General features: G+C 47.1%; 2 protein-coding genes across 60 annotated transcripts in view; one reads left to right on the top strand and one right to left on the bottom strand.

The window, feature by feature from the left end:
* The window catches only part of Sp140 (SP140 nuclear body protein), a 50,316-nt gene extending 48,980 nt beyond the window's left edge, over window positions 1–1,336 (bottom strand). For 34 of the 50 annotated variants that reach the window (XR_015628667.1, XR_015628666.1, XR_015628665.1 and 31 more), the window contains 1 exon segment: window positions 823–1,336. Coding sequence is in view for 30 of the 50 variants with exons in the window: in XM_087566407.1 (XP_087422533.1) it covers window positions 823–854 (32 nt within the window). In the remaining 20 variants the exon portion in view is untranslated. 50 annotated transcript variants of the gene reach the window in all.
* On the top strand, window positions 486–25,312 carry Sp110 (SP110 nuclear body protein). 10 transcript variants are annotated; one of them, NM_001446486.1, is given in 14 exon segments: window positions 486–625; window positions 3,238–3,355; window positions 5,847–5,994; window positions 8,579–8,747; window positions 11,193–11,459; window positions 13,182–13,259; window positions 13,364–13,447; window positions 14,647–14,724; window positions 15,895–15,975; window positions 17,201–17,350; window positions 18,791–18,871; window positions 23,035–23,139; window positions 23,549–23,691; window positions 25,040–25,312. In NM_001446486.1, coding segments are annotated over 12 exon segments (1,437 nt in total). In that variant the 5' UTR covers window positions 486–625; window positions 3,238–3,355; window position 5,847; the 3' UTR covers window positions 25,094–25,312.
* The last annotated feature ends 1,026 nt before the right edge of the window (window positions 25,313–26,338 follow it).

Raw genomic sequence — 26,338 nt, 5'->3', positions numbered from 1 at the left:
CATCAGAGGCAGTTAGAAGCCTGGGATGGGTGCTGGGGACGTCTACTACTAAAGCAGTATGAGTGCTTAAACCTGGGCCATCTCTCCTCTCATGCGCATGCGGGGGAAGAGAGAGAGAGAGAGAGAGAGAGAGAGAGAGAGAGAGAGAGAGAGAGAGAGAGAGAGAGACAGACAGACAGACAGACAGACACAGACACAGACAGAGAGACAGAGAGACAGAGAGACAGAGAGACAAAGCGAATTTGCATCTATTTCTAACCAGCTATGTAACCATCAGGAATAGAAGGGGTTAAGAGCAACACCCACTCCCCACCTCCTCCCTCTCACTTCCTCCAACTGAGAGATGAAACTCCCGGACCTGACCTAAGTAGGACATGTGGGCTCAGGCCAGGGCTGTCCACAACCACTAACCTGGGAAGACTGGCAACCGACAGGATCAGGTTTGAACTTATTCTAAATGATCTTCCTTGGACAGAGCTGTCCTTTAGAGTGAGGGTTAGAAAGAGATGAGAGGCCAGAAGTCACAGTGAACCAGCCACTCCTACAAGAGCTCCCAGGAAGTCCACACCGGAAGGCCACAGCGCGCCAGACAAGCTCTGGGACAGGAGCAAGGAAATGAAGTGGGGTGAGTTGGGGGGTAACCATAGGACTCTCTGACAGCTAGCCTACCCGCGATGAAGCCTGCTTTTCCCAGTTCTTCGTGTCCTTATGAGCTCAGTCTCAAATATCAGTGGGCCTTGGTCCCAGCCTGGGTGGCCCTAGTAACACATTTCAACACAGATCTTAGCAGAGACAAGAGACAAGAGAAAGGATGGGACTTACCTGCTGCTGAGTCCATTGTCTCCTCCTGCCATCCCCTACGCAGACCCCAAGGGACCCTGAACTTGGCTCAGGGCAGACTGAACCCCCGCTCTGAGACTCTGGGAAGCCCAGAGAGAACTCCTTCGGAGCCCTCCAAAGAGGAGAAAAAGGAAAGTGAAATTGTTCAACTATGACATCACTGTACTAACGCACTGGCCCCCACTAGGCTCTGCCCCACAGGGGAGGAGCAAAGACAGCCCAAGTCCCCAGAAACCTGGGACCCCTGCTGCCCTCCAAGGAAAGAAGGTGGGAGGGTTTGTTTCAGCTAAGAGCTCCTAGCTGTCTGAGGCCAGCTGGCTGGTTAGTAAAGGAAGGAACTCCTTTGCCCTTTGCTGGGTGGTGCCTGGAAGGATGAGGAAGAGTAGGTCGTCCGCAGTCTCTCTGGCCTGTGGCTGTCCCGGCAGCCCCTTGAGTCAGAACCAGAGGAGGTGGCATCTGATATTTGAACAGCAGAGTAGGAAAAGCCAGAAGGCGTGGCTTTGTTTCCGAGCTTCTGACTTTAATGTAAGCTGGAGTGAGAGACCTCCCCCCTCATCCCCACCCACACACTTCCACCAACCAAAGGCAAGTGCAGAGAATCAGGGCGGGACAGCTTTGCATAGGTGTGACCTTGACAGTGAAGCAAGACAGGGCTCCAGCAACTTCACCGTGGTCTTGAGAACCAGAGGCATCTCGTGGAATTTGGAAGTGGGTCACAGTCAAGGCTTCAGCCAGGGACAATACAGTTTTAAAGAAGGGGTGCCTTACATTTATTCTGCACACCTTTTGCACTTAGCGCCACTCTCCTTCCGTGTGAGAAACTAGCTTGCGTGAAAAGATAAGAAACAGGACTGAGGACGCAAACAAAACAAACAAAAACAACTAACGGAAGACTGGAAATGCAGGCAAAACTGAGTCAGAGATAAGGTGGCCAGGGATGAGGGCCTGTGCAGGGCTCCAGGCTCAGACCTCTGCTAAAGAGGAACAAATTACTTCCTGCAGCAACAGGTCCCAAGAGTACAGGGATGCAAATGAAACCACATACCAAAAAAGGTCATCTTCATTTATAGACATCTCCACCCCGGCCAGACTTAGCTGTGTAACCACCAATCCATGGTTCCCCTAGGGCTGGAATCTGGGAAGGGGTTTTCTGCCAAGAAAGGGGATTTTAGGGGGGCAGAGGACTTGGCTTGTGTGATCACTGTGGCATGATAATATGTGGTAAAGTTCACCAAAATCATCACTTTAAATGAAGGCATCTTACGTATCTAATAAAACCGTGCTAAAAATGGGTAATTCTAATAGGCTCTCATTTGGTGGGAATTACCAGCCAGGTGAGGTTTTACCATCATTACCGTGTTCTCAGTATGTGCGGCTCCCAATAAAACCTTTGCCCTTATTCACATCTGTCTGATGTAAGAGTTTTTCCTGCTTTAAAGGTTTCTCGAGGGTGGGTAATTTTCTGGCTCATAAGCATACTTGTGATTCTTGTGCAGACAGACATACAGACACACACACACACACACACACACACACACACACACACACACACACACACACACACACTGTATTAACCAGACTTGCCTTGTTTCCTTCCTCCCTCAGTCCCCATCCCTGAGACACTCTGCGCCAAGCCTACTGCTCTGACTGTACTTGACTGCAAATTCTACCATTGGTATATGTCCCCATAGGAAGTACAGAGACTCTGTCCTGTGGAGGGCCAGCCTTGGTTCAAATCTAAAGCCCCAGAGGCTTCATGGATGTCCTGGGGTGGGGGTGGGGGGCCTCGTGGGTTAAATACACTTGGGAAATATTACTCAGAACACTTCTCAATTGAAGACTTCTCATTAGAGAGTCACTTGGTTGCCTTTTGTTTTACTTCAATTTTCTCACATACTGATCCTAATGAATTCTAGACATTTCAAAATGCTAGCTCTGGTTGTTGTTGTTTTGTTATTGTTGTTGTTGTTGTTGTTACTGCTGCTGCTGCTGCTGCTGCTGCTGCTATTAATTTAATGGTTTCTAGCAAACTTCTTCAGGGTAACCTTCACCCCAATCCAGCTTGAAAACATTTCATTCCTCCAAAAAGGTTACAATGCGGCCACTAGAGGAACAGAACCCCAGGTTGGGAAGGCGACAGTGGACACCCCCTTCCGTGTTTTCCAATGCTGGTCCTTAGCCTCCCTGCCTGTCACTCCACTCCGGGCAGATCTGGATTCCCAGTAATGCCACTGAAACCCAGAATTCTAACCATGCTGGGAAGCCTCACAAGGCAGGAGATAGGGGTGGAGGGGTTGGGGGTGGAGGGCGGGATTGGCGTGTCCGGCTTCCTGTTCTGTGTGCTGAGATCACTTTCGTTTTCTTTTCTTGAAACTTGACTCCTCTCGGTGCTTCTAGGACTTCGGGTCCAGACTAGGCTGGCTGGCTTTTCCAGGCAGGATCCAGGAACCTCTTAATTAATCCTGGAGTGACCTGGGAGAACCTGGGAGATCCCCGTTGGCAACCCGGCATCCAGGTGCGTTCTGCTCTTGGGCTCTGCAGCTAGATTCCAGATTCTTGGGGTCAGCTTTTATCTGCTGTACCCGAGAGTCCCCAGGCTCTCTCTTTGTTAAGTAATCCTTTCCAGAGACTCGACCCTGGAGTGGATGTGGATAAGAGGAAGGGAGGGGAGGGCAGTGAGGTCCATACACCCAACTCTTTTTCTGAAAGTTAGAGGCTTTGGGGACAGTGTCCAGTGCATGTTCCCCAGGTTGGACCTTGCATTTGCCCACGGTGGGCAGTGTCGTCATCATCCTCCCACATTTGCCTAATTATGAAGCTATTGGGAAAGAGAAAATGAGAAGCCTCCATACTTCTCTCTAGCACGCTATGGATTTTTTTTTTGTATGTTTGTTTTGTTTTGTTTTTAATCCATGGTCATTTCACTGAAATACATTACTGCGCATGAAGATTCAAGGGAATTTAATTTTTACTGCTGGCGACCCTGATTACCAAATGAGCCACAGAACACTTGAAATGCTTTCCATTTCTACCCTACTGGGGAGGGTGGCTGTTGTTTTCTTTCCTGGTCACTTTGAATATGCGCTATCAAGGCCTTCCCACTTGTCTGACTTTTCCCAGCTTAATTATGCATTCATTGTAATGATGCTCATTTTATTGTTTGCTTGTGTTTGGGGCTTTGTCTTTCCTAATGGATGTTTGTCTGTCTTTTCCTAATTTATTTGTAAGGCCCTTAACATAATAAAAACCTGAATGCAGGCATCTGAGACACAGGATCTTTTTTTTTTTCCCCTCTTGAGGACTGGGTTTCACTGTGTATCCCTGAGTGTCCTGGAACTTACTGTACATACCAGGATGGCCTGGAACTGGCAGAGATCTGCCTGCCTTTGCCTCCAGGGTTAGCATTAAAGGCTTGTACCATTTCCTCAGGCTTGAGGTACAGTATCTTGCACAGGGAAAAACAAAGTATCAGAGACAGACACACTCTACTGTAGATTGGTGTCCTAGGGCTAGGTACTTAACCTCTGTTGGTCTGACTTCAGAAACTGCGGCAGGTGACAAATGACAAAGCTGTCACAGTGTAGGCCTGAGTGCTGCTCTATAACAAGTCATCCTAAGTGGCGCCCAGAGCACATGTTCATGCTGCCCCCCCACCATGCATATCCTCAACAGCTTTCTCACCCACCTGTCTGTCCCCTGTCTGCCTGAATTTCCTCAGGACTGAACGGTCCATGACACACCTCCCCGTTCCACAGTTCCCCTGTGAAATTGTCTTCTTTTTGTTTTCTCCTCAAGTTTTTCTTGCTAAGTTTAAGGGACTAGGAAAGAAGAAAGGGACCAGACTGCTTAATTTGATGCTGAAATTAAATTCCTGGAAATATATATTACAGTAATATTCTGTTTAAAAAGGAGGAAAGGGGGCCCTTGTCTTCTTTGTGTTTAAGACAAAACAAACACAGAAACAAACAAGCAGGACTTTACTCTTAGCTGGGATGTAGCTCAGCAATAGGGCACTTGCCTATGATGCACAGGTCCTGGGCTCCATCCCCCCCCCACTGCCAATCCCTCCCAACCCCTCCGTGATTGCAAGATTTACTAGGGCTTGCCTTCTTACAACAGTTTGTCACCAGGAAGTTCTCTTCCTGTTATAACTGACTGGTTATTTTCTCATGGTCTGGAAGCAGTCGATTTTTATAAACAGCCCATAAGAAGACACAGGTCTGACCCAAAGAATGAAATGGGGTCATAAAACCAAGTGGTGACTTTGACCAATCCTAATTTTCATGTCCTTCCTGATTCTATTTGTGTTATCTGCTTACCTCAAAATGCTGTGAGTGATTCTTCAGTGTCTAAATATTACCAGGTTTCTAGCTCCACATGTCAGGTGGTCCCTTTCCCGTAAGCATTGGCACTAGATGTGCTCAGCCACACTGCAAAGTGATCTGTTCTAACCCAGGTCATCTATTCTCAACTCTCTCTATATAGACTCAACTGTGGCCAAGCACTTTCTCAATAGTAAACCAGCAACTAGAAAGTCAAGTTCAATTGGTACTCAGCCCCCTCCACATTACATGATCCAGCATGAGGGTCACTTACCTCACCTCTGTCTGCATTGGAGTTCTCCAGTTAGGTAGTTGTGATGACAGTGGCCATCTTGCAACGCTTCGTGAACTCCAATAAGTTACTACCTATGATATCCTTGGAACAAAGACTGCACATAGGACATACTCAGTGAATAAGAGATGTTTCCAAACCCACTTTAACTTTTAAAATCCCTTTCAGGATGGTGGTGTGCTGTTGTCTGTCCCTCTCGGCTTCTGGTTGCTGGGCACCACCTTTATTTCCTCTACCAATGGGTCTTTTAGCAAGATTTTGTTCTGTAGACTGCTAAGGGATGCCTGAAGACTAGAATGTCTACCTTTGAGAACCCATTTTATGCAGAGAGCCACTCCCCCATGCTCCTGATACCTTCTGCCTCTGTTTTCTCAGCCTGCCTCTTTTTATAGGATGTTCACCCTGACCAAGGCCTTGGAAAAGGCTCTTCTTCAGCATTTCATATACACGAAGCTGGACATCGCCTATGCCATCAACAAGCCGTTCCCCTTCTTTGAAGCACTCCGAGACAATTCCTTCATCACTGAGCGAATGTACAAGGTGAGGCCTGTGGGCCCTCCACAAAGCAGCCCAGTCCTCATTACATGTGTTCCAGTATTGAGATCTCTGACCACAACCCACCAGGGCTCCTAGAACATGGAAGGCCCAATTGACCATGATCATTATTGCAGAAAGAGATGGTTGGGAGAAAGGGTGTCTTGGGGCTGTGTTAGGGACAGGGTATATTGTAGGTGCTAGAGGTTCAGAGATGGATATGTTTCTTGCCTCTGTTTAGCTTCTGGTGGCTCCTGAAAGCTCCTGGAGTTCTTAGACTAATAGTCCACTGCCATCTCTTTCCACCTCTATGTCGTCTTCTCTCTTTTGTCTTCTCCTCTTTCTTCCTTTGATAAGAACACTTGGTTTAAGCACTGCTCTAATCCAGGATATCGTGTCTCAGCATCCTCAGTGGCAAAGATCTTTCTTCAAATAAATTCACGGTCACAGGATCCAAATGTCACATATTTTTCTGGCACCAAGATGCTGTTAACCCAATGCTCAGCCATTGTCCCACCGTCTAAGAGCATGTGGAGCGTTGGTCATTCTGAAACAAAACATCACATTACATTTGTTGTGATGTGTCTGTGTGAGAGTGCACAGGTGTGCACATATGCCAAGGCATGAGTATGAAGGTCTGAGGAGAACTCGTAGGAGTTGGTTTTTCTCTTTCTGCCATGCGGATCTTGAAGACTGAACTCAGGTTAGTTATCAAACTTGACAGCAAGCGCCTTTACCTGATGCACTGTCTTGCAGGCTCCCCAGTTCATTCTGATGTAAGGCAGGCACTGGAAGACATGGCTATTTGTACGAATGTAGTGCTTGGTACATCGTTTGGGTGGGGTTTTTTGTTGTTTGTTTTTTTCAATTTGGTTTTGTTTTTTATTTTATTATCTATTTATTTATTGGATTTTTTAATTTCAAGCTCAGGGAATGTAAAATGTAATATTTACATTAGCTTTTACAATTGCATGTAATTGTCATCTCAGAGGCTTTCTGCTGAATAAACTCACCTTTTCTAGTTCTTTCTAAAATCTGGCTGGCAGGTTCAACTCAGCTCTTCTGGCTCCAACTCCTCTCCAAGCTGACTGATTCAATATGGCTTCTCTCAGCTTCTCACTGAATTGCTCTGCTTGGCCTCAAACTAACTGGCAATTTGTTCTAATCTTTGGGCTCTTTATTCATTGGCTTCAACTGCCTCTACTGACCTGCACTGAACTGCATGAATTCATGAATGAACTCAGCTCCACTCCATTGCACTTACTGCACTGACTCTCCACTCACTGACTCAGCTCCTCTGCACTGCACTCACTGCACTGACTCTCCACTCACTGACTCAGCTCCTCTGCACTGCATCACTGCACTGACTCCCACTCACTGACTCAGCTCCACTGCACTGCACTCATTGCACTGACTCTCAACTCACTGACTCAGCTCCACTGCACTGCATCACTGGACTGACTCTCCACTCACTGACTCAGCTCCTCTGCACTGCACTCACTGCACTGACTCTCCACTCACTGACTCAGCTCCTCTGCACTGCACTCACTGCACTGACTCTCCACTCACTGACTCAGCTCCACTGCACTGCACTCACTGCACTGACTCTCCACTCACTGACTCAGCTTCTCTGTACTGCACTCACTGCACTGACTCCCACTCACTGACTCAGCTCCTCTGCACTGCACTCACTGCACTGACTCTCAAGTCACTGACTCAGCTCCTCTGCACTGCATCACTGCACTGACTCCCACTCACTGACTCAGCTCCTCTGCACTGCACTCACTGCACTGACTCTCAAGTCACTGACTCAGCTCCCCTGCACTGCATCACTGCACTGACTCCCACTCACTGACTCAGCTCCTCTGCACTGCACTCACTGCACTGACTCTCCACTCACTGACTCAGCTCCTCTGCAGTGCACTCACTGCACTGACTCTCCACTCACTGACTCAGCTCCTCTGCAGTGCACTCACTGCACTGACTCCCAGATCACTGACTCAGCTTCACTGTGCTGAACTCACTGTACTGACTGAACTCAGAGACCTGCATGACTCAGTCTCCTGAAGATTTAACTACATTTTATACTAAATTTCCTCTTAAATTAAAAAAAGAATATTTCTTAAATTTGGCAGTTTTGTTTTGCTTTGTTTTGTTTGAGACAAGATTTCTCTGTGCAGCCCTGGCTGTCCTGGAACTCCCATTGTGGACCAGAATGGCCTCAATAGAAAACATTAGCAATCTGACTGCCTGTCTCCTGAATGCTGGATTAAAGGCTCCTGTCACCAAGCCTGGCTTTTATATTATTTTAAAGTACTACAATTTATTTATTTGGGTGTGAGGCACACATCTGCTGTGGTGTGCAAGTGAAGTTGAAGGGCAGCTTGTAGAATCTGTTCTCTCCTTCCACCTATGGATCCTACCTAGGGTTCAAACCCGTGTCATCAGACTTGAGGGCCAACACTTTTACCCACTCAGCCATCCTCAGCAGCCCCAAAGTAGCTTTCTTATGATACAGAAAACCACAAATGTAGAGCTCTCAGCTCAATGAGTAATCATTCAAACTAACCCTCTGATCCACTCTTTGAAGGAATCTCTGGAAGCCTGTCAAAATCTGGTCCCTCTATCCAAAGTGGTGCACAATATTCTCACCAGTCTGGAGCAGACTTTCGACCCATCGATGCTGCTGATATTGTTCAGCAAAGTCAACCTACGGGAATACCCCAGTCTGGGGGCAATTTGTAGAAGCTTCAGAAATGGTAATGTGGTTTCTCCAATCCTTTCAACATGCACAGTGTTGCCACAGTAAAAGCCTGGGTTTGTTGCCAGTGTGGAACATACACTCCAGTGCCTGCTTTCCCTGTGTAAAGGCGTAGGTCACACTCGCTCACAAAAGCTGCTGGAGGGGTAGACCTGACTGACGCTGACCTCAGTTTCCCCAAGGTGAATTTCTGTAGGACACAGATGTTTCTGATGCAGCTATTCAATGAATTTTAGTGCAGGAATAGCTGTTCATTTGGAACAGAGTCCAAAATGTAGCCCAGGGTGGCCTAAAATATAATCATTCTACCTCAGCCTTTTTTCCAAGTACTGGTGTAACAAAAGTGAGCCATTACACACACCCATCTTGAAAATAAGAACTATTGGAGCATCTACAGGGAACACATAAGGCAGCAGAAATGTCAGAACCCAATATGGGGGGAGGGGGCGTGAATTCAATATCTATCTCTTTGTGACAGTGTGAGGGCCCCACACATTTTGTATGATCATTTCACATGACCTTAAAACCACCTGTGACATCATTGTTAGCTGCATTTAACAAAGAGGGGAAGTTCAGAGGTAACTCCACGATCACTTGTCAGATTTTTATTTCTGTCACAAAATGCCTATGATAATCTACTTACAGTGAGAAAAAGTCAGGGGACTCTGACCTGTCATACACTTTGAGCCTTTAGCAATATAGTGTATCATAGCAGGAATGTATAAACAAGTAAAATTGTTCACTGTGTGTTCTAAAAATGGAGAAAGGAGAGGATTGGATCCCACAATCCCCTCTAGAGATGTCCCCAATAACCTAACACCTCCTCTCAGCCCCAGCTCTTCGAGTCATCCCGTCTCCCTGTAGTGTCACCTGAGACCCTAAGTTTTGAGGGGACATTTGGCATCTAGACTGCAGAACTGGGTAAATAAAGGAACACAAGGGGTCAGCCACAGGTCTGGGGGTTGGAGTGAGAGTAAGAGAACCAGGCAATAAAGCCACTTGAGATTGGAGAATACACACCCAACAGAGAGTCAGTTTACCGGAGAATAGTGAGAAGAGACCCCAGTCACACTGCACTGTGACATTGGCCTTGCTCACTATTGACATGTCACTGTCAAAAGGCTCCTCTCTGGGGGAAGGAGGATTCCTTAAGCTGAGAGAGCAGCTGAGGGACATCTTCACCTTTAAGCCTTGCAGCAGGGCCAGGAGAAAGGGACTTAGGGATGCCCTAAGTTCATCTGAGCAGGACTTAAGCGTCTCCGTGGCTGTGCAGTTCCGTGGTTTTGTTCTGAGCCTTTGTTGGTATCCATGTCATTTCCTGTTCATGGGTCAAGGTATCATCACTTCCGAAATAAGTGACAAAGAACAGTCTTACTAGAAACCAGCCCCAATCTATTCAAGGGAGCAGTGTGTGGAAAGCCAAGGGCCTGGTGTTGGGAGGAGGAAGAAGATCCTAGGGCGGTCAGATAGATGTGGCCAGATCATAGGATGCAATGGAACCTCAGAAGTGAATAGAAACCATAAGGTCCCAATGGAACCTGGTAAGGAAGTTTTGTTTCATTTAGTACAGGAAGATATGCTTGTTTATTAAAATAATAATAAAATAAGTAAATTATAAAATAATAATAAAATGAATAGAGACATTTATAAAAATTAAACCTTTCACACAACTAACTTTTATGAAACCCAAATTACAGAAAATTAAATCCCTGGATTCAAAATGTCCAATTTTAATGTGTTAAAACCCAGTTTTGCTTAACTCTTTTCCACTCATTTATTTATTTTTGCAGTCTTTTTTCAAAAGATTTTCCATATATTGGTCATATCATCTCCCTTCCCTCAACTTCTCTCAGATCCTCCCACACTACCCACCTCACTTCCTAGTCTTTCTCTCTTTAAAATACCCAAATCTAACCAAATCAAACAGACAAGAAGCATGGAGTCCATTCTGTATTGGTCAACTAACCCTGCACATGGGCCTACCCTGGAGTGTGATTGACAGGTCCAGCTTCACTACGTTGTGGAGGGTAGTCAATAGCATTGGCCTGTAATGTTTAGGGGTAGGAGGAACCTCTGGACCATTTTACATTTCTGTATCCTATGGTATCTTATTAGGGCATTATCTCCCTCACTGTATGATAGCTCCCTTTAAATTCCATTTATATACGTATATATTTTAGGGACCTTCTACAGTAGTAGATTTCTATGTGGTCAACACATTTTTGGTGTTGGATTGGGGACTAAGTAGCACTGAGTGCCCAAATAAATAAAAGTCACAAGAGGCCACAGGTGAACACTTGTGGTGATGAACCCGTTCTGTGCACCTGGGAAAATCAGTAATTCTGCCTCCGGTCCTGTGGGGAAAGATACAGGAGGCAGTCCTATCTGCCAGATAACTTCTGAATCTCCGGGGTCCTGACATGTGCTCCTTTGCTAATTCCAGTTGGCAATGCCTATGAAGGGAGAAACAGACCCGCACCAACCCTACTTGGAGCCTCAACCAACCCAGCAGAAGGGTGCTCCTTTCAGACTCTGCTGCCACAGCCCCGATCCCAGGCATTGCCACCAAGTCATCTGTCCTCTGGACTGAGAATCCGTGACCCCGGAACAACCTCACTGCAAATCACTGAGATCCTGGATGAGCAGCCCAGCCCTTCCCACCCAGCTGCTCCTCTCCCTGGCTACATTCGGGAAGGAAAAACCACTCCAGGCAAGAAACAGAGCCCTCCTGTCTGTCCAACAGCCTGTAACCCTACCTAGGATGCTGGCTTCCTGTCAATTAGAACCCCAAATTGCTGTCTTTTGTTGATCTGTTCCTTTCTATGCAGCCACCTTCATACAACCCTTTCTAAGAAAATCGCAAGTGCTGCCAGTGGCCCGGGAGGCCCGGATCCCAGAGCATCTTCTTCCTAAGCCTGGACGCTCCGGCTTCTGCCCTTCCTTTGGTGCTTCACCTTTCCTGAGCCTTCAGACCAGTGGTTCTCAACCGTCCTAATGCTACTACAGTCTAATGCAGTTCCTTCTGTTGTGGTGATCCCCAACCATCATGTTATTTTTGCTTCTGCTTCATAACTGTAATTTTGCTGCTGCTGTGCATCGCAACGTAAATATTTTTTGGAGAAAGAGGTTTGCGGAAGAAGTCGAAACCCACAGGTTGAGAACTGCTGCTTCAGGCCATTCCCCCTCTTCCCTGCAACCTGTGGGTTTTCCCTCCTTCAGCTGCCAGTAACAATTCAACAGCTACAACTGATACATGGTCAGAAAGAAGACCAGCAAAGGATGCCCAGCCCTTCCACGGGCACTGTGCAAAGTGACACTGACTGGGCTGTGGAGGGAGATGAACATGCCAGATGAGAAGCTGTGGTTGGAACCTCAGGAGAAAGAAGGGGAGGGAAACAGAGAGAGCTGTCCTTTGACTCACAGCGCAAACCAACCATCAAAAATGCTGGTGTGGGTCTGGGGTTTAGCTCAGTGGAAGATCACTTTCCTGGTAGATATAAGGCTCTCTCTCTCTCTCTCTCTCTCTCTCTCTCTCTCTCTCTCTCTCTCCCTCTCCCCCTCTTCCTCCTCTCCCTCCCTCTCTCCCCTCCCTAGATGCAGAAGCCTTTGAGTCTCAGCCTTTCTCGTCCCTTTCTTTTCTTAGTGTGTTAAGAGTAGAACCGAGGGCCTATTGGACACTGAATAAGCACTGCACCACTGCACTACACCCCCAGCCCCTTTATTTATTTTTAGTTGAATCAGATTCTAAGACATATGTTTATTATTAACATTATTAGAAAATATAAAATTTTTATGTCTATTAGATCTAATTGAACTTCCAGACTTATGCCACTCGCCTTCCCTAAACCATTATTATAATAATAAAGTTTAGTTACATTAACTATATCAGGATGTACTCCTGATATTGCCGAAGATACACAGTCTGGACTCCTTGCTCTGCAGGACTGAGAATAAAGGAGCCTGAACTCAATAACTTTTCCTCCACTCCTCTGATACTTGCCATTCAAATAAGTTAACATAATTGGAAAGGTAATGTCAATAGAAGATTTCATCATCTACATTTTCAAAAGAAGAGGAAGAGGAGGAGGAGGAAGAAGGAGAAAAGGAGGAGAAGGAGGAGGAGGTGGGAGGAGGAGAAGAAGAAGAGGAGGAGGAGGGGAGGAGGAGAAGGAGGAAGAAGAAGGGGAAGAAGAAGAATAGAAGAAGAATAGAAGAAGAAGAAGAAGAAGAAGAAGAAGAAGAAGAAGAAGAAGAAGAAGAAGAAGAAGAAGAAGAAGAAATAATCCTGCTATTAAACTATTCAGTCCCTTCTGTATCCTACCATCCCCTGGCCACCTGCCTCCCTTACTGGTTAGAATCACTGTTCTCTTTACCACTCTGGCCCCACCTGCTCATCCTGAAATCCTCAATTCTTTTTCTTCCCTCTGCTCAGTGTCCTCAAGAGATCACCAGAGAAAAGATAAGGAAGACTCTCAAGAGATGCCCCACCATCCCTCAGGACCCGAAGCAGGTGACTTGCCTTTGACTTTAGCGTCCTCCTTTTGGGCATGTACACCATCCACTCTCCTCCCTGACAGCCAGTTTGGTAACCCACCCTTTTCCTTCTTCCTCCAGTTGTCAAAGACATCTTAACATCCAAGACTAACAAGCGAGATGACTCAGGAGCACAGCCTCCGGGTTCTCCTGGCACCATGCATGGTAATGCTGGTTAAGGCTGACCTAACTCTTAGCAGTCTTCATTGGGACAGCTTATGCTCACCTCCACTTTCCTACCAAAAAGAAAAGCCATTGGAGTCCTCTTGGTATGAGGCTGTCTATTTCTATCTCAGCTGAGCTTCCCGCTCCTCACCCAAGCTTGGGATGTAGAGTTGTGGGGAAGGCAAAGAGGCAGGACGGGAAAGGCAGACTTCTGGATCCACCAATCAGAAAGTCCCCTCACACCTGCTAGACTTAGACTCTAAATGATTGATTGGTGTCAACAAGCAGACGATTCCAAATAGAGCCACAAGAGACCGTAGTGGGCTCCAGGAGAGCAGAGGACAAGGTAGGGCTGGACTGTGTGACCTTGCAGCTGTGATGAGCTCACAGCAATGGCTGACGCTCAAACTGACAGCCTCAACAAAATGCATGACAGGAATCCCGTTTGTCCCCAGCGGTGGGTGATGTCGCTGATGTGGCTGGCTCTCCTTCCTTGACTTCAGCTGAGTGAGGGAACTGTCTTTCAGTACTAGTCAATTCTACATAGTACAGAGTACTAAGAATATATGATATTAAAATGATAGGAAAAGAAAGAAATGACCACAAAAGCCGTAGACAGTTTACAATGTGACCCAGTTACCTGACCCTAAAGAAGTCAGAATTTAAGACAATTTTCATAATATTGCATAAACAACAGACAGCCTTAAGGAGATGGACCTTTTTACCTATTGTGGTATCAAGCCCCCTCTGTTTTTCTTATTGCATCAAAGCAAGCCAAATTTCATAATGAATTTGCTGTTAGCAGATGCATAGGTAACAATAACAAAGCGGTGAGGGCTAGAGAGGTGGTCCAGTGCCTAAGAGCACTGACTGCTCTTCCAGAGGATCTGAATTCAACTCCTACCACCTTTATAGTCGCTCACAACCATCTGTAACTCCAAGCCCAAGGTATCTGACACCCTCTTCTGGCCTTTGCAGGAGCCAGGCATACACGTGGTACACAGACACACATGCAGGCATAACACCCATAGACATAAAACTTTAAAACTTAAACTAAGGGGGTCAGGTCAAGGTGGAGCCCTATGGGCTGGCAGATCCCTGCTTCCCTCCCTGCTCTTCGAGTTCTCCAACTGGCTTTCCTCTGCACTTTCTCTTCAGTCCATTCTGACTTCTGGTGTGAATTCTGTTTCTTTTGCCAGTGGTTCAAGATAATTCTCCAGCACCAAATGACCCGGAAGTGCCCCAGGAAGCTCCCTGCACACCTGCAAACAAGAAAGGTACAGCCATCCTTTCCTGTGCCATGCTCCCTGTTCTAGCTGCGGCGCATCCCAGCATCCCTGTTTCTGCAATGACACAGCATTTCCTCGTTTTCTTCTCACTCTGCCTTCCTCAAAGGCCTTGTGAAAAGTATAGGCGACAAGAAGGCACTTAGACATATTGACCCAAGCATTGCTCAAATTCACTGAACTCCTATCCACAATTGCTTAGTGTGACTGGTACACTCTCCTCCCCGCCCCGGAGGACACCGCTTCCTGGTAAGTCATATGCAGGTGTCATCGTCACTTAAACCTCACAGTAGCAAGCAGGTTGGATGTCCACCTGGCTGCCTACTCCCATCTCGCCTTCTCCCATCGTCTACTCTGAGGTGTCATCGTTCAATTAAAACCTGTTATTGTCCTGGCTCGCTGGCTAGAGGTCCCTGCCACCAAGCCTGGTGATCTGAATTTGATCCCTGAAATCCATATGGCAGAAGAACAGAAACGACTCCTACAAAATGACTCTTGACCTCTGCATGTGAACCAAAGAACATGTGTACAACCTCCACATACCCAAAATATCATGTTGATGTTGATGATGACTATGATGACGATGATGGCGATGATGATAAAAACACTGTGATCTATCTGATACTGCCATCCATTGGCTTCCCCATTGCTTCCTAGAAGCCTTCCAAGTCTGTTTTCTCCCGCCTCAGATCTTGCCATGATCCTGGATACCTTCAAGGCATCATGGGTAGCAGGCAAGCCATCCACTACTCCAGCCACTTACGTCTTTATCTCCTCACGTCTGGTTATTTTTTTCCCTTCTCAAATTCTTCATTTCTCATGTCCAAAAGCCATCCATACCCTACCAATATCTGACCCTAGCTTAATTTCCCAATAACTGATTCAAAGAATTCTCATTTTAATACCTGTCCTTGAAGCTTGTTCCTTCTAGTTCAACCTCTGATTTCTCCTTCCTTCCCAGTTGATCCTTTAAAAAGGTTAGGGGTTGAGGTTGGAGAGATGGCTTAGGGTTAAGACACACACATATGTGCACACACACACACACACACACACAAGTGTACACGTGTACACACAATAAGCAAAAATATAATTTAATTTTTTAAATAAAAAAAGTTTGAAAGCTTTACATGACTATAAAAGACTGTTCTCTTTTCTTCTTAGCAAGAAAAAGAAAAAGTTGCATCTGGTCAAATTCCAAAAGAAGACGGCAGAAAAAAAAGCCCCCTCAACATAAGATGATGGGTAAGAAGATGCTGAAAGGGATGCTGGAGGGGGCTCTGGCAGGGCTGGGGGATGCTGGAGGGGGCTCTGGCAGGGCTGTGGATCTGTTGCCACTTGTTCTGAACTTACTGGATAGGCACACAGGAGTTCTAGGCAGCGCAGTGATCTGGCTTTAAATTTCACCAGACTTGTTTCACAACTGGAGCAGACTGGAATCCTGTCCTGATGGCAGGTTACACAGTCCAAGGTGAAGGGTAGAGAGTATCAGGTTTCCTCTTTACATACTTTAGGAGGGCAACCAACCTTCCCAACTAAAGGGAGAGTAAGTAAACTATGCTACTTTCAGAAAAAGGGCAAATGAACCTGGGTCCTCGCCCTGAGAGGTAATTCACAGGAAAAGCCCCAGAGAAGCTGTTGAGAGGAGCTCTCCTGCCAGTGCAGTGTGGCTGTCCTGTGGGAGGCAGCTTCCACAGTCCCAACAGGAAAAAGTGCCCTGTCCTCCCTCTCCTCAGCGAAGGCCACTACTCCACCAGTCCTGCCCACTGCAGAACCTCAGGGCCTCCGCAGCCTCTCTGGTGGCTCGCCCAGAAGCTGCCTTCAATGGCAGGCATAGGGCTGTCCCTTCGTTACTTCACCCACAAAAGGTGCCTGGTGGCCTTTGGATGTTGCCTGTCTGCACATGGGTAGCTACATGGAAGGAAGGCCCTTCCTCACCCCCTGAAGTATCCCAGGCCTCGTGGTTCATGAGTCTTAGAAACCAGTCAGAAATCACCCCCCCATCCCCAATCGTTCCATATTTATTTGGCTAATTTTTTGTTTTGGGTTTGGGTTTGGGTTTGGGTTTGGTTTTGTTTTTCAAGACAGGGTTTCTTTGTGTTGCCCGGGCTGTCCTGGAACTTGCTCTGTAAACCAGGCTGACCTCAAGAAATCAAAGCTCACAGAGATTTGCCTGTCTCTGCCTCTGCCTCCCACTCGCTGGGATTAAAGGGATGCACCAGCTCTACCAGGCTACCTGGTTACTTCTTATGAGAGCTCCCTGGGGCGGGAGAATGTGATGACTTTGGGGGGAGAAAGTGAGGTGCACATAGGAGAAAACAGTAAAAGTGAGGTACAGCGATCTGGAAGGGAGGTAGAATGCGAAGTCTGTGAAGAAAGGAAAGAAGGAAGGGAGGGAGGGAGGGAGGGAGGGAGGGAGGGTGGGTCCTGGGAACTGCCATTTAAACCATTCATGAGTCTGTCTCACCAGGAGTGGCCTCACCTGGACCTGGAGTTCAGGAGAAGCTCAAGGTGGTGGGGCAGAGGACTCTGAATCAGGATGACTCAACTAGGAACGTGAAGGTAGTGACCAGGACTCTGAGGGAAAGGACTCGCTGTGCCCAGACATCCAGTTCTCAAGGTAAGGCAGAGGGTGGCACCTGCCATTGGAAAGGCTCAGCACAGGAGGGTCTCTTGGAGCTGGCATGGGGGGGGGGCATGACCTCAGTGTTAGCAAAGAGACATTAAGAGAATGAGGGTCGGGGAGAAGAGGGGCAAAGAGAAGCAATATCCACTTCAGAGGAGGAGTTTTCGGTAAAGAAACAGCCACAGGTCACCCCAGCTGAGACCTAAGGCAGAGCATGTCAACCCTTTAGATTTTGCAACCTTAAAGATTACTAAGAACTTCCCAAGGTCCACGTCTGTGTTGTTTATGTCTACATATTTCTCCTTTATTCACAATTAAAAACAATAAAAAAAAAGCTTTGTTTAAAGTGAAACAATTTGGTCACATAACCAACCGTGTAGGAGAAAATTATTTCTGAAGCAAAAACAAAATTAGAAGACAGGTGTCAGTCCGTGTTCCCACAGCTCTCAGTGATGCTGGGCTTCATGAGAAACAGGTAGATTCTTTTTTTTTTTTTTTTTTTTGTTCTTTTTTTTCGGAGCTGGGGACCGAACCCAGGACCTTGCCCGCGCTTCCTAGGTAAGCGATCTACCACTGAGCTAAATCCCCAGCCCCCACAGGTAGATTCTTAACAGTTGCTTCTGAACTCATGCACCTGATGGATTGCTGTGGCTGAAGAGGAGAAGGTCTAGCCTTACATGGAACTCCAGTCCTCTGTGAGGGCACCCCGTGCTCTTACCCCATCACCTGTCAGCTACACTCTGAATCCATGTCTCTGCCACTGTTGCTCTCTGTTAAAATAAAATGTCACACCAGCTGAGCGTGATAGCATAGCCCGTGCCTATAATCCTAGCACTTAGGAAGCAGGGGCAGGTGGATCTCTTTGTATCCAATCTCTTTGAGGCTAGCCTGGTCTATATACTCAGCCTCAGGCCGGTCAGAGCCACATGGTAAGAACCATACGAGTGTCTCCCAAAAGCAAACAAACAAAATCGTTACCCACCTTACTTTTTTTTGATATAGTGATTTGTTTGTTTGTTTGTTTATGTAGTCCTAGCTGACTTCAAACTCACTGTGGAGATCAGCCTGGCTTCAAACTCAGAGAGATACACTTATCCCTGCCTACCAAGTACTCAAATTAAACCTGCCTCCCCATCTCAGATGGACCTGCTACTCAAATAAGATTTTATAAGGCCTCAGACGTTTGGAAAGCGTTGAACTTTATAGTGAACTGGCAACATAGGCCCATACACAGTCTTCTTCGGCCAACTGTGGACTCTGGAGACGTGACAGAAGTATTTTATGTTTAACTTTCCCATTTTCCCACCCTGGGAAGAGGAGGCAGCCTAGAGTCTGCAGTGCTCGGCTCTGAAGTATGAGAGGCCCTGTGAGGTTGGGAGACTTCTCATGGAGCGTCCACAGGCAAGGAATAACATTTCTTCCTTTTTCTTCTAGAGATCAGCAAGGAAGCATCAAAACCAAGGGCTAGAAAGAGGCCTCAGAAGAGGCCCCACACAGCAGGAAGAACCATACACGGTAAGGATAGGGAGCCTGGGTCTCAGGATGCAGCCAGCAGGCGCCCACACTAACAGCAGCACTCTCTAAGCCAGGCTTTCACTGCCCAAGGAGCCCTCTGGGTGTCTGTTTTCCCACCACAACCTTCCCATGCATGATAGCTTAAGACTACTTACTGATAGACAGGCATGGACTGTGTGTGTGTGGTGTTATCTTTTTCCCCTCCTGAAAGGGGGAAATGTTTGCCCCCACTGAGGACAGCATCACTGCTGCTGAGAATCTGCTTGAGAATATTGCTTGCCCTACACTGAAAATCTCCAGCTTGTGAGTCAGGGTTGTTTCTAGAAATCCAGTCTCGGGGCAGACAGCTCAGAAGTTAAGAGTACTGGCTGCTTTTTCAGACTCCCAGCATCCACATGGTGGCTAGAAACTGTCCTAAATTCCAGCTCTAGGGGATACAATGACTTCTTCTGGCATCCAGGAGCACTAGGCATGATTGTGGTACACAGCTAAACATGCAAGCAAAACAAAACACCCACATACAGACATAACACTACACATAAGCAACCTGCACCGTTATGAAAGGACTTGTGGGCCAAAGGGTGCATGCGGCGGTTAGAGAATGAGTTTTGCAGAGTTTGGTCTCTCCTTGCACCTTTATTTGAGCTCCTGGAATCCGATTAAAATTGCCAGATTTACATAGCAAGCCCCATTACTATCAGCGCTAACTCTTGGTCCCACCACGCATCTCTGGCCCACAAAAGCTACTGCTTACCTTAAGAAACAAGCACCTACGTAGCTCTGAGGTCTTCTATTTTTCCCCCACAATCTCTCTCCTCCCCTTCCTCTCCCTCTGCCTTTCTCTTTATTCCTTTATTTTTATTTGAACAACCGGGGTTTGCAGACCACTGGGGATTCTCATCCATGTTCCGTGCTTTCCTGCAACTCGGACACTCTCCCAGTTCCCAGTAGCAGCCAGCATCTCACTGCTTTGCTGATTCCAGTTCTTCCTTTTGGCTTTTCTTAGTCAGCATTATAATTGTCCTTTCCTAAGACAGGCCGCAGACTAATCCCTATCGAGCTAGCGCGGAGCACAGTGTGCTCCCCACCACTACCACCTCTTCCTCATACTCACCACAAATCTCAACTTCCTGCTCCCTCTCTGCTCCACACCCATATGAACTACCTTAAATAAGTATCGCTTCTACAAGGAATTACCTTCAAGGCAGGGGCGGGGGCGGGGGCGGGGGAGGGGCAGGGGCAGGGGCAGGGGCAGGGGCAGGGGCAGGGCATACGTCTCCAACATGTAACTTGCTGTCAGGGAGTTCTCGTCACGGCTCTTTCAGAGTTTTGGTTAGTTGTCTGTGTGCCTCCTGTTTACTGTGTGAGAGGCATTTGAAGTCAGGAGTGGATCAGTCTTGTTTTCTGTCCTGTGTCCGGCTCCTCTGTGCCTCTGTTTATACTTAAACAACTAACGAATCAGAACAAGGAGGATGCCAGAACACTATGAATGTCCGTACCAAGGACTATGCTGCCCTCTGCTGGAATGTTCTTGAACTGCGCTTACGGCGGATTGTTTCTCCGGGACCTTATGCAGAGGCTTGCTCGGATGAGATAAGTTGGTATATTAACAAAGCGCTTGCCCATCGTATTGCCATCTGATCGTCATGATCGGACTCAAGTAAAAAGGTAAAAGATTCAAAGGAGCTAAGATCCACGTAGGTGCTTCTGAATGCTTTTTGTCTTTACAATGAAAAAGCGAAAAATCCCAGATGCCTCTTTAGTCCTTTTTTATGAAACACTTGAGGAAGCAGGAACCCAGGCTTATGCTGACTGTTGTCCCTCGGCTTAGCGTCTACCATGAGCTATGACTTCTAGGTTGGCCTAGGGTGCTTGCACTATTAGGAGTATTACTGAGCCAATTTTAGCATTTTAAAAACTATACGTTCCTTTATCCTTTAAAAATGTCATACATGGGGCTGGAGAGATGACTCAGCGGCTAAGAGCACTGACTACTCTTCCAGAGGTCCTGAGTTCAATTCCCAGCAACCACATGGTGGCTCACAACCATCTGTAATGGGATCTGATGCCTTCTTCTGGTGTGTCTGAAGACAGCTACAGTGTACTCATATACAAAATAAATAAATAAATCTTCAAAGCCAAAAAAAAAAATCATACATGCAGAGGCAGGCTGATCTCTGAGTTTGAGGCCTGCATGGTCTACATAGTAAGTTCCAGGACAGCCAGGACCGTTACACGGAGAGCCCCTGTCTCAAAAAAGTCATGCATATATACAGTCTGCTTTGGTCAAGCCCACTTCCTCTTTCCTCCTACAGCTTCCCCTGACTTCCGGCACATCCCCCTCCCATGTTCATCTCTCACTGAATCCAATTAATTCTGGGTATGGAGCCATCCGCTGGAGCATGGGCAACCTAGGAGGCGCCACACACCCCATCAACTGGCACCTTCCTCCTGTTGAGACATTTTGGATGACAGAGAAAGAACTCGTCTGCATCCTGGGCCAGTTCCTCACACACTGTCACTGTTCCTCACTGTCCCCACGTCTGAGCCACTCACCCCATGTATTACATGGATGATCCTTGCCTTCTTTTTGCCGGAATGAATGATGCAGTTCTTGATGTTCTTAATCTGTCTAGGACACCTCCAGCCACCCCACTTCCACCCTCCCCCTTGGTCCATGGGTCATAAAGTGCACAGGTCATCCCTGGTGTTTCACCTTCTTGGGTGTAACCATCACCTTAGCATGTCTCCCTGTGTTTTGGAAGCATCCATGAGCTGGTCTTTGGGTGACTAATTAGGGGTTTTTTTCCATTCCATTTCTCCCCTTCCTTATCAGCCTTCCTCCATAGAAGCTTTTCACATCAGGAAATTGTTTTTTATCTTTAATTGCTTCCTTGCATGCTCCCGGTTGTTTGCTCACGCTAATGAGGGCCTAAACCAGCTGCCGCAGCTCCCTTAGAATAAGGCTGGCTGGTGCTGAAGTCATCACACACAGGCTGCCCCTCAGGTTCCATCGTTAAAGGCCTTGAACTGAAGTGGGCAAATGAGGCCAAACTCAGCACCAGTGAGAAGTCACCAGAAGATGTGGCTTCAGAAGTCCTCAGAACTAAAGGCCCATTGCATTTGGGATACAAGAGGTACCTGCAACAGGCAAAAGAGGGGGTAATACTCGTAGCCTGACCCTGCATGGTAACTTGTTGCTCACAGCACTCCCACACCCCCACTACCCCCTCATCTGTTGTGAGCATATTCAGGACGTCTGTCTTCTTTACAGCTATACTTACTATAGGGAATTAGCAAAGGCGTTTCCATGGAGACAGAGAACCGAGGAAGATCCCCCACACTATGCTAATCTGCCCACCCCACAGGGTTTAGAATAGTAGTTCAGGGTTACCTGTCACTCTGCTTCTCCATCAAATTAGGATCTGATAGGGGCAAACCGCCCACTGAAGTTGGTAACAGCGGCAACCTCAGTGGTTCTTCCAAGAAGCTGCAGAGCTGAGGAGAATCTGCCTCGCTCCAGATTCTCATCTACTGTGCTGGATTTGAAAGGATGCTGGAGACAGTGGTGGGACAAACCAGCCCACACCTTTATCCACTCGCTAACCTGGAGGCTGGCCTGGCTCCTCCAAAGCTGGACACTCTTTGAGGCAACTTAGATCCATGCCCTCTGTTCCTGGGAGCTCCATGGCATAACACCCCTGGAGCCATCTTTCCAAAGTAATTAATGGTAATTAGCATCTTCATATCAACACCATTCTTTCCTTTTACACACACACACACACACACACACACACACACACACACACACACACACACACACACACGGTGCATTGTTCTTCTCTTATATCAACCTCAAACTCGACACACATTTACGGCATTTTCCTCTGTCTCCAAGAGACAGCCCTGCATGAACTCTCCACGCCTCCACCATGAGGTTGGAGGGGAAGGAAGCAGGAACTACCAACAGCTGTTTTAAACCCTTTCACAAATATTTCGATCGAATCTTAACCTGAGATCCCTGCTCTGAGGCGCTGAGCTGCCAGATCTTTCCAGGTGCACTCAGCAGACTCATCCTGAACCATCCAGAGTTGGGCAGTGACGGTGGACCTCATCTCTCAGTGCAGATCACTTCACTTACCAAAGTCTGTTTCTTCTCCCAGTTCCAGAAAAGTCCAAGGACGATGCTGTGGATTTTCTCTCTCCTACACTCTCTGTGACCTGTGGTGAGGCCAGAGGGACTTTGTTCAAAGAGAAACTGAAGCAAGGTGAGTGCCTGTTCTTCTGATGTTCTCTGGTCCCTGGATGATGGGTGGGCTGAAAAGGGAAGAGTGTGCCCATTGGGTAACTTGTCAAGAAGCAGATCCCGCTAGCCAGGCTACAAGGGGAAAAAAAAACAAAAGCTACAACAAAAAGGATTCCCAAGAAGGAGTTTGTAGACTTTCCTACGGAGCTGCCTACAAGCCCTGTGAAGTGAACACTGTCCCTGCGGTGTCTCCCGCTCCCTCAATGGCCTGTAGGGATTATGGTCCCCTGAGGCTGGGAGGGAGCCTCTGCTCCCACCCCAAAAGAATCTCCTCTTGCCCTGGGAAGGGGGAGAGCCATAGTGAGGAGGCTCAAAGGTAAAGTCACAGAGGATCCAGGTGGGTCCTAGAATGGCCTGTCTTTTTCTTACAGGATCCTCAGAAAAGTGCATTCAGAATGAGGCGGGAGCTTGGCTGACTGTAAAGGAGTTTTTAAAGAAAGGGGGAAAGGCCACGTCAAAAGATTGGAAGAAAGCTATCCGTTGTAACAAGAAGACATTAAGAAGTCTGGAGCAGGTACTGTAATGACCTAGGGTGATGGGTTCACATCCTGGAAGGGTGGGCAGCAAAAACTCTAGACAAATTCCTATTTTGACTCAACAGCATGACTTACAGAGAGCAGGATGCTCAAACAGGAAAAGTTGTAGATGACAAAGTTAGAACTGCAGGTAGAGGCACATGAGAGCCTAGGGCGAGCTGAACGGACTGAGAGTAATGGAAGCCAAGATTTAAGAAGCTTAGCCTGGTAAGTTTGACTGGAAGGAAACTAGCTGCAGTCGAAGAATTCCTTGTGTCCTCAGCCTGATAAGCCTTTACAGAAAGCCAGGTTCAAGTGGACTCTCTTCAGCCACCTCAACTGCACAGCCTCCCCCTACACCTTATGGCACTCTTCCTAACGTGTAACAATTGCAGAAGGCATGAGTTGCTGCAATTCCTAGACACAGCCTCCCAGTAATATGCAAACCATTATCACAGGGTGCTACCCAGTGCAGCGCCTGTTCTGGCGGGGAAACAGGGCTATTTAAACCTTTGGGGGGTGGGTAGAGGCTTTCAAGGTGAATGAACACCACTGGCCAGAGCCAGGGTTCTGGAAATGCCTTATTTGCCTGAAGAGGAATTCCAGGTGCTTGAGGGATATGACCTTCTAAGGAGAGAGGAAGTTTAACCTGTAACCTGGCTTCCAGGCTAAAGGACTGCCTCGGGGTTGGCAGAGGTGGGGAGTGTAAAGGCTACATGCACCTGGACAAACAGGCCCAGAGCAGGGAAGGAACGGTCCTATTCCTGACGGTCTCCAAATGAGATTTTGGGGGTTTGGCTATGCCTCTACCTCACTCTTACTCTGCTCCCCCTGCCCAGTTGCGTGACTCCTGGCTCCGTGGCAGGGCCACCAGCAGTGTGGTAAAGGTGCATTCCGTTTGAGCTTCAAAACCTGAGTTTGATCCCCAGAACCCAAGTAAATGTGGAAGGGGAAAATTGATTGCACAAAGTTGACCTCTGACCTCCATGTGTGCACTGTGGTATAGGCTTGTCCCCATAATAATAAATGAATAGTTTCTTTTTCTAAATAAACTTCAAACGTCACAGGGATGAGCATGTTTGGATTTTACCTGAAGAATGGAAAAAGAAAGTGGGGAAGGAACTGAGAAAGGAGAGCTTGGTTGGGTCTTGGGTTTAAGTAAAGGGAAAATTACTTTATACTAAGGGAAAACTTTAAAAGGGAGCCATTGGGGGGCTCATTTCTCTCCCCTCGAGGTTTCATTCCTAGTCTGATCTCTAGATACAGGTATTTCCTAAAGAGGGGAGACGTCAAGATCCACAAGGGAAGAAACTTCCAGAATAATCTTGTCAACCTCTTCTCTTTCAGGATGGATTTTTGTTCTGTACTTCCAAAAGTAAGCCTCAAAAAGAGTGTGACTAGCGGATGAGCTCCTGAACTATGCTTAGCTGTTGTGTGCTGTCTTCAGTGTCTGAACTTTGCCTTCGAGTCTCTGAGTGTCCCAGCTTCATGTTCGTGTAGGGCAACTCATCACAACTGGTCCAGCACTGAGTACACGCTCCCGATGCCTTTGTTCACAGCTGACTTGCAATAGAAAAGTACATGAATCTTAGAAAATAAAGATATAGCTGTTAGTGTCTATGTGCCCTGGTATTAAAATGAATAGAAACTAAAGGTGTCAGAAGGAGACGGCTTTAGTGCAAGAAGCAAGCACGATACCAAGTATCACTCAACGCCACACACTTAGTGCTTGTGGGTAAGGTGATCCAAACGAGCTTTGTCTGCAGAGACCCTCTCCCCTTCCAGGGCAACCACCTGTGAGCAGCACTCACGTCAGCCTTCCTTACCTCATAGGTGTGTTCTCCAGGCATGGTCTTACCCATGAGTGCCTTTCAAATGAGAACTTCTAGCAGAGGCAATGCTGTGTCTCCTTGCCCAGGAGACAGGCCTGACCCTTGGCCAGTTTCATTCAAAGTTTAAAACAAAGATTCCCCCAGTGTCACTTACAATGTAAACCATCCTTTATCATGCTGGTTGAAAGACACTGGGATCAAGAATGCTTAGAGTGTGGTCGCTACCAGATTCCATCGATGTAAAATATATTGATACAGGTACTGGGTAAACTTTTAAAACATAAAAAATTCCATAGCCATTGCTATGTCCTCTAGGTTCCCTATCAAGACCTTTGTTGAAGTTGACTCTCTATTCTGAGTTAGTAAAGGAGAAGCTTTATCCATTTATGGCAGTGGGCTCTCAACCTGTGGGTCGAGACCCCTTTGGGAATGAATGTTCTTTTCTCAGGGGTCACCTGAAACCATGGGAAACATCAGATATTTACATTACAATTCACAGCAGTAGCAAAATTATAGTTTAATGGAGTGGCAACCAAAGTAATTTTATGGTTGGGGGTCACCACAGCATGAGGAACAACTGTATGGAAGGTGTCTCAGCGTTAGGAAGGTTGAGAACCATATGGTATTTGGAGGTGAGACTTAGGAAGTAACAAAGGAGCTGAAGGGGCTGCAACCCCATAAAAACAACAATACCAACCAACCAGAGCTCCCAGGGACTAAACCACGACCCAAAGAGTACACATGGACAGCCCCATGGCTCCAGCTGCATATGTAGCAGAGGGTGGTCTTGTTAGGCACCAATGAGAGGAGAAGC

This window comes from Rattus norvegicus, chromosome 9, assembly GCF_021556685.1.
Source record: "Rattus norvegicus strain SHRSP/BbbUtx chromosome 9, alternate assembly SHRSP_T2T, whole genome shotgun sequence".
NCBI lineage: Eukaryota > Metazoa > Chordata > Mammalia > Rodentia > Muridae > Rattus > Rattus norvegicus.
The sequence above is the reverse complement of the archived record's forward strand: the minus strand, read 5'-3'. Positions and strand labels throughout refer to the sequence as shown.